General features: G+C 44.2%; 1 protein-coding gene across 1 annotated transcript; it reads left to right on the top strand.

Annotated features, from left to right (window-relative positions):
* Positions 1–930: 930 nt before the first annotated feature.
* On the top strand, positions 931–7,051 carry SPRY2 (sprouty RTK signaling antagonist 2). The gene is made up of 2 exons (XM_066620537.1): positions 931–991; positions 5,247–7,051. Exon 2 carries the CDS (start codon positions 5,298–5,300, stop codon positions 6,237–6,239), a length of 942 nt encoding a protein of 313 aa, XP_066476634.1. The 5' UTR covers positions 931–991; positions 5,247–5,297; the 3' UTR covers positions 6,240–7,051.
* Positions 7,052–8,102: the final 1,051 nt, after the last annotated feature.

The raw sequence follows: 8,102 nt of genomic DNA, 5'->3' as shown, positions 1-8,102 counted from the left end.
GATCTCCAAAGCCACCTCCTTGCAAACATACAACCAGCAGCAGCAGCAGCAGTTCTAACCCGCCGATCTCCTTCTCCTACTGCCACCCCCTCCCCAAAGACCTTCCCCTTCCCATTTGCAAGCCTGGGAGAGCAAACACACGCAGCACACACGTCCAACACAGAGGAAGCCAGAGAGAGAGCGAGAGCAAGGCTGAACCAACCAACCACTCTTTTCTTGTTTTAAATCAAAAGCACACACACACAGCAAGCCGCCTTCAACAGTTCGGAGCTGGGGAAGGCTCAGAAGTGCTGCCTGGCTGGAAGAGCTGAGCGATCTCTGCAAAGCCACCTTGGGATTGGAATTTTTTGGGGGTGCCTCCAGAACCACTTTTTATTTTCTTATTATTTTTTTTTTTAATGTGGCTGGCTTTGGCTGACTCTTGCCCTCCTTCCCTCCTCCTCTTCCCCCCCCCCCCGCGTGTATGATGCATTAAGTGACTTGGGATTGACGAATCGGCCTCTGGTTCATTGAGAAAAAAGCCACCAGGAAACCAGCCTGTGTGTGTGTGTGTGTGTGTGTGAGTGATTGCAAAGGACAAACTCTGCAAAGGGGCTGCTGCTCTTCACAACCTTGGTCTTTCGCTGCTTCGCCTTGCTGTTGCTTGAGATCATTTCTCCCTGGAGAAGAGAGCAAGAGGAGAAAGTTGGGGGACACACACACACACACACAAAACCAACTTGGCTGTGGATTTTTTTTTTTTTTTTTGCTTTGTGCCTTACAAGTTTCAATGATTCTCTCTTGCAACCTGCACTGGAAGTGAGTTTGCACCCCTCCGAAGAGCCTCTTCTGTTCTTCATCATCTCCTTTGATTTTCTTTTGGGGGGGCTTTGGGGTTGGATTTACTCGCCAACCGCAGGAAGAAGAAGAAGAAGACCCGAGGGAGGAAAAGAGAGAGAGAGAGAGAGAGAGAGCAAAGGGGGAGGAGGGTTGGTGCAACGCTGCTTCCACGGTGAGCTCTTTTCCTTCTTTGCAAAACAAGCTGTGTTCTGGGAGAGAAAATGTGTGCAAGGGGACCTTGCGCGATGTCGATTTCACACCGACCCCCCCCCCCTTTTACCCAAGCCCTGGGGCTCTTTCCTTCGCCTCCTCCTGTCCAGAGAGTGATTGAAAGGGGTTTTTTTTTGTTTTTTTTTAGGGCGATCGCTTTGTGGAGGGGGGTGAGCGTGGAGAGGTTTCTAGGGTGGGAACTGATCACTAAGTTCCTTCTGGCTTGGCAGGGTTACTGAGCCTTCCTTCCCCTTTGCGGATGACTTTACAAGGGAGGGGAACCCCTTTGCTCCGCGCCATTGGGGGCTGGGGTGGTTTAAAAGGGCGCAGATCTGCCCCCAGGTTGAAGCGGATCCTGCAGGATTTGTGTGCTTGCAGGCAGCAATTGCACCCAGAGGCTTGTTCCTGAGCCACTGGCGAAGCCCTCCTGCTTGCTTGGAGCCTGTCAAGCCTGGATTTCGGGACAAAACCTCACCACTGGGTCTCTTTTCTTGCTCTGATGAAAACACCAACTGGTGTGAACTCTGCTGCTTCCTGGGTGCAAGGCGATCTCGTGTTTGGGCTACATGTGTGCAATTGGGAGGTTCTCTCGGTGCAATTCGGAAGTGAGTGTACGCCTAAGTGTAAACCTGTTTTATGGTGGGGAGGGGGGTTGCGGAAGGGGGGATCTCCCCCACACCATCTGATCGTCTTGTCCTTTTGACATCTGCTTGCTTTTTCTCCCTCATTTTCCTCCCCTCCTTTTGGGGTGGTTTTGAACCTTGTCACTACCTTGGGAAGTGGCTGGTAGTGTTTTGTTTTGTTTATTTGTTCAGTTGATTCTACTCCAGTCCTTGCTAAGGAAAACTGATCGCAGGGTTCTTAAACTGGGGAAGGGGAGTTTTGATGGAGGTGTAAACACGGATATGTTGTACAGTGATGAGAAGGGGAGGGGGTGTTCTGAAGGCCCCTCAAAGAAACTACAGTCAGGCTACATTCCTATCAACACTTTCCTGGGAATTAGCCTCAGGAAGTTAGCTAACTACCCAGTGAGAGTTAGCCCCACTGGCTAGAATGGACTGGACTGACTTCTGGACTGGACTGACTTCTGAGTAGGCATGCCTGGGATTGGATTTTTAGAGACATTGTTCCTACTCAGTATAGAAAGAGCTGAGTTTTTGCACTTCATCCCAGAAAATCTGGGTGTGCATTGTAGACTTTCCAAAGGGCTCTCTTTTTTCCAGTCATTTTATTTAGCGTTTGGAGCCTTTGTTCCATTCCCAGTGAATGGACTTTGGCTTTTGGAGATCAGTAGAATTGTTACTCATAGGAGTACTTCCATCAGTGACAGAGTGGGTATTATACTCACAGGAGTACTTCCATCAGTGACAGAGTGGGCATTATAGAAAGAATTTGCCTTCTCTTTTAACAACTGTAATGCTTGCAGGAAAACTTCTGGGATAGGATGCCTTGTCTTGTCCCTTGTCTTGTTAATAGCAGCAGGCTTCATGGAGATGGGAATGAGCTCCCTGGGCAGTAAAATCCTGGGGGCTATTTGTTATGCAAAAGGCCACCAAAAAAAAAAAAAAAGTTGAGAGTGCTACTTTGTAATTCATGAGATGGGGATTTGCTTGAAATTTACACAAATTAGACAAAATGTCCAGCAAGGGCTCTCTTGGGGGAGATTTCCAGCAAGAAGTGACTTCTTGAAGTTGCAGCTGGTGGAATTGCTGGGTGCCTATGGAAGGGGGCGTTTGAGGAAGATGCCTCTGGCTCCCCCCTACCTGCCTGGAAGGTGTTTTGTAGGGAGCTGAAATGTAGGACACTTTACATAACTTCAAGTGGGAAGGAGCTCTTCACCATCTCCTGCTGGGAGGGGAAAGGAAATCTTTCCTGATAAGGCAGTCTTATTAGAAATCCCATTCTCTTCCCCTTCCTCCCTCCCTGGATGTCTCCTGTTTATCTCCAGGTTGTCTGCTTCCCAGTAAGGTTCCTTTGAACCATTGACAGTATCAGTGTTAGGTGAGAGAAATGAACAGGTTTCTTGGCTCCCACCTGCTCAACATTTTTTTGAGTGCATTGGAGAAAGAAACCTGTAATAAGAAAGAGTGTTGCCCACTCTAGGTCTTGAGTTGGGCTGGAGGGGGAGGGCTGTGAGTGGGGGAGGAAGGAAGTGTGAGATACAGATCTTTGTTAAGAAGAGAATGTCACACATTTTTGGACAGAATTGTCGACTAAGATGTGCTCCTTGGAAGTGGGTTCGCCTTAGCAGAACCAAGTGGTTTGTGCAGAAAATTCCAGCCTGCAGGTATTTTCCTGATCTTGGAAAATAAGGTTTCATTTAGTGCTAAAAAAATAATTGCTGTGTGTGATTTTTTCCCAGTGACTATCTCAGATTACTTGGGATTCCACAGAGTTGAAGGCAAATCCAAGCCAGGATTTGTACTTCTCTGAAGCAAGTGCCCCACAGTTCAAAAGGGTTTACTCTCAAGTAAGTTTACATAGTGTTGTATCCTTACAGCCCTATATGATGATATTTACTCAGAAATGGGGCCCAGTATTCAATGAGAGATGCAGCCTGGACTATTCATGTTTACTCAAAAAGAAAACTGAATTCAATGAGACTGACTTCCAAGGTAGCATAGCACAGTTAAGATTTTAATGTAGGTACTACGTTCCCATTCTCCTTTCGGATTCAAACGGATTCCCAAAATGTTAAACTTCGCTAGTTTGATCTAATTTGTGAGAATTCAAGATTTTCAGTGTCTGTGTAGTAATTACACAGTGGCAGCTGTGTTACCCTTCCTGTGTGGCTTATTGAATTTCCACACTTGGTAGCATGGCGTGGGTTGTGTTGTTAAGTTGAAGCAGTATTGTCATGTGCTTTTCCTGGAATCATGTGGTTTATAGATTGCATGCAGGATATTTGTGTATTGTAAGCCAAACTCCCTTTTCTGGTAATGTCCAGGAAGTGAATGGATTATCTCTGGGTGTAATGAATGCACAATGAAAACCCTTACAGTGCTTCGCTCTGTAACAGTCAGGTACTGATAGTTAGAATTGCAAAGTGGGACACAAATGCAAAAGTTCTAGGGAAAAGCTGTTTTGTGTAAGCTGTTGACATTTGGGGCTGCATTAGCTCACTTAAGACTAACCTTGAACACTTTATTGCTCTGTAGTGTTTTTCTTGGTACCATTGCAGAGAAACTTAAACATGATGCAAAAAGGAACTTTTTAAGTTTAATTTGCAAAGAGCAGAGCCTGCCAAAATATTTGCTAGGTTTGCATAGGTTTGAAGAATTATTTTTTTATGTCATCATCAGCTCCTTTTTGCTCACAGACATACTTGAATGTCTGTACTTGATTGTTTGTTTCCAGTAGTACCATGTGAAGGGAGAAGCAGAGCCACTTCATAGCGAAGGCTGCAATCCTGTGCATGCTTTCTTGGGAGTAAACTTCAGCAAATTTAGTGGGACTTGACTCCTGGATGGAGATGCAGAGTATATGTGCTCAAGGCTGTGCTCTGGGAGTTCTGGTCAGAGTAAAGCACCAACATTTTCTAGAGCCAGAAGTAGCCATTCTGACAGCAACATGCATTCTTCATGCATTGTGTTCTCATAAATTGCAAAATGTATGTTGTACAGGTACATCGCTTGCCCATGAGGGCGGGTTGGTGTGACACCTTTTCAAAGGGATTTTCCATGGCAAGCTCAGATTTTCTGTTGTGAAATGTGTGCAAGTGCTCCGAGAATGACTGTGTTGATTAAATTTGCTTTGAGAAGAATAGGAGAGGTGATTTTGTGTATCCTAAAACAATTGAAATTTAAAGCACTTGAGAATACAGCATATAAAAGAACTGTATTTCTGTTTATTAAAAAGGTGTCTTAACTGCAGGATCAAAAGTAAGTGATAGTTTAGAAAGATCTGTAATCTACAGAGCATTATGGAGTTCTGGGCTTTCATAAGGAAGGTCTTTTTCTTTCAGTTGAGCTGTCATATTCATAAAAAAGTCTCCTTTCCCTTAAAATCATAATTGAGACAATTCTGTGTTTATTTCACAACAAGAACATGCCTCATTGGTTGGATTCAAGATGTCCTTCCACCTTTGATGTTGTGCATTGCTTTCCATGGTTTGATGTTGTGATGTATGTAGTATTAAGGTGTTTTGTAATCCAAAATTTGCATAAGTCTAGAATTTCAGAAGTACTCAAAACTAATCTTCTCTTCCTTTTCTGCAGGATTTCAGATGTGTTCTAAGCTTCCTGGAGTGACCACTCTTCAGGGTACTGATGGATACAAGAGCTCAGAATGGCAGCGGGTCACAGCCCTTGCTACAGGGTCAGCATGACAGTGGGAGGCAGTATGGAGAATCTGACCTGAGGGATGTTTTGGCACAACAAGTTCATGTCTTGTTCTTGGACCAGATCAAGGCTATTCGAAATACAAATGAGTACACGGAACCGCCTACGGTAGCTCCACGGCCAGGGGTGAAACCAGCATCCCGGCTGCCTCTCCAGCAGAAAAACGAAAGGCCACATGGATTGACTGAGCAGCGTCATTTTAACAGGGTCCAGCATCCGCAAGTCCATGCATCTTCTCGGTTACCACTGTCCCGTTCCATTAGTACTGTCAGCACTGGCTCACGGGGCAGCACAAGGACAAGTACAAGCAGTAATTCGTCGGAACAAAGACTTCTGGGGTCCTCTTTGGGGACAGTCATGGATGGGATAGTCCGCGTGCAACCTAAGTCAGAACTGAAGCAGAGTGAGCTGAAGCCACCTAGCAAAGAAGATTTGCGCATGCATGCCTACAGGTGTGAGGACTGTGGGAAATGTAAGTGTAAGGAATGCACTTATCCACGAACACTTCCATCCTGTTGGATCTGTGACAAGCAGTGTCTTTGCTCAGCCCAGAACGTGGTTGATTATGGGACTTGTGTGTGCTGTGTGAAGGGGCTTTTCTACCACTGCTCCAACGATGATGAGGACAACTGCGCGGACAACCCCTGCTCTTGCAGCCAGTCCCACTGCTGCACTCGATGGTCCACCATGGGGGTCATGTCCCTTGTTCTGCCTTGCTTGTGGTGTTACCTGCCAGCCAAGGGTTGCCTTAAATTGTGCCAGGGGTGTTATGACCGGGTCAGTAGGCCCGGATGTCGCTGTAAGCACTCCAACACAGTTTGCTGCAAAGTTCCCAGTGTGCCACCCAGGAACTTTGAAAAGCCCACATAGCACCACTAATTGGGAGTATGCCAAGTAATACGGATTATTCTTTAACATCAGATGCAACCAACTAAATGAGCTATAATTGTGGCACTGTTTGTTAGGACGATTGGGGGGAGGATGCATTTGAGGTTTGCAGTGACCTGCTTTACGGTGTGTGTTTGCATGGGCCCGCTTAATGGATATGCTTGTTAGAATCCACCTAATGGAGGTCAGACTGGGGATACGCTCTGTGGGACCCAAAAATTGCATAAGCTAACGCAACTCAGACACTCCTAGGCAATCTGTTGTTTTATTTTTTCAACAAAAACGAATAGTACATTTGTAAATTACAAAACTACTTTACCCCACTCCCCATTATTTTCTGCCAGAGATGTGCTATATTTTTGTATATAGGATATTTTCAACTGTGAAAATGCAAGTGTCATAGGAAATATGGCACAGATCACAAAATATTATACTAATATGTTGTACATTCAAAAGAATGTGAATCAATCAGTATGTTTTTAGATTGTATTTTGCCTTACGGAAACCCTTCCATTGCAGGACTCTTGATTCCCCCCTCCCCCTCTGGACTTCATGTATATTGTACAGTTACAGTAAAATTCAGTCTTTATTTTCTAATTTTTTCAACATATTGTTTAGTGTAAAGAATATTTATTTGAAGTTTTATTATTTTATAAAAAAAGAAATATTTATTTTAAGAGGCATCTTGCAAATTTCACCCCTTTTTATGAGGATGCCACAGTCGCTGCAAATAAGGGGTGAAAGATACATATGTTCCCTATAAAATAGAAAATATATTAACGTTTGAAATTAAACTGGGCTGCTTGTCATTTTTTCCCCCCCTTCTGGCTGTCTGCGTTGAAAAGTCTCCTACACAATGTAGGTGTTTTTTCTAAATGTTGTGGGTTTGTTGTTGTTGTTGTTTTTTAAAAATTTGAGACTGTTTGTCATAACTGTGACAGTTTGACAGACATGGTATCTTAAAATGTGTGTCTCTGCTAATAAAAAGATGCAGGCATTGTGGAAGGAAAGGATGCTACAGGGAGAAAGAGAAAAATCAATATGACATCAATATCAGTAGAGAAGGATGGGTCGCTTACACTGGACATTATAGTCTACAAGCAGATGCCATTTTTAAAAAGGTGGTTGCCTGTCTTGTTTTCCCCTCCTCTAAAAAATTACCATATGTCACAATATTGGATATTATTGACAGGGGGGGGGAATGCACAGTGATATTGATGGAGTAAATGCCTCATGTTGTTAAATCAGGACATGGATTTGCTGTGTCAGAAGTGATGAAAGGAGAAGGGATAACTAGATACATGCCTGCTGCTGTCAGAGGCATTCTTCACAATTGTGAAAGAGCAAAAACATCAGGATGGAAAAAAAAGAGGCAGATAAATTGGTTAAGTGTGCCACAGGGGCCTCAAAATCTGTGAATGCAGCAGAGTTTATGCCAAGCATTTGTCTGGCATGCAAAAGGAGAATTGCTTGGTTGAACTGTCACTGGTGACTGTTACCTCCACTGGGGTCAGTCTTCTGCTGGTGCCAAGTTTCCCTCCGGAAGTCTAAAAAATGATTTACTTGTCTTTATTAACACCAGACTTTTTCTCTCCCCCCCCCCCACCTGTGCCTTTAAGTCTATAGTTCAAAGTGCTGATTACGTAGTTACTTGAGAAACCTTCCACAAACTTGCAGAGGAGTATGATTTGAGAAATCATACAGACTTTGTGTTTTGGCAGACAAAGCAGCTTTAGAGTGACTCTGGATCTTTTCCAACCTTAAAGCCAAGTTAAATTAAGAATTACTTTCTGAATCAATTCATAGATTCCATAGTCCAACGTTCTGGTATTTGCAGTGATCAGT

Source organism: Tiliqua scincoides, chromosome 3, assembly GCF_035046505.1.
Source record: "Tiliqua scincoides isolate rTilSci1 chromosome 3, rTilSci1.hap2, whole genome shotgun sequence".
NCBI classification, from domain to species: Eukaryota; Metazoa; Chordata; class Lepidosauria; order Squamata; family Scincidae; genus Tiliqua; species Tiliqua scincoides.
Note: the sequence above shows the minus strand (reverse complement) of the source record. Positions and strands in the feature narration are given on the sequence as shown.

Coding starts and splice junctions, on each gene's coding strand:
- SPRY2 (XM_066620537.1), top strand. CDS start 5,298: ATGGATACAAGAGCTCAGAATGGCAGCGGGTCACAGCCCTTGCTACAG.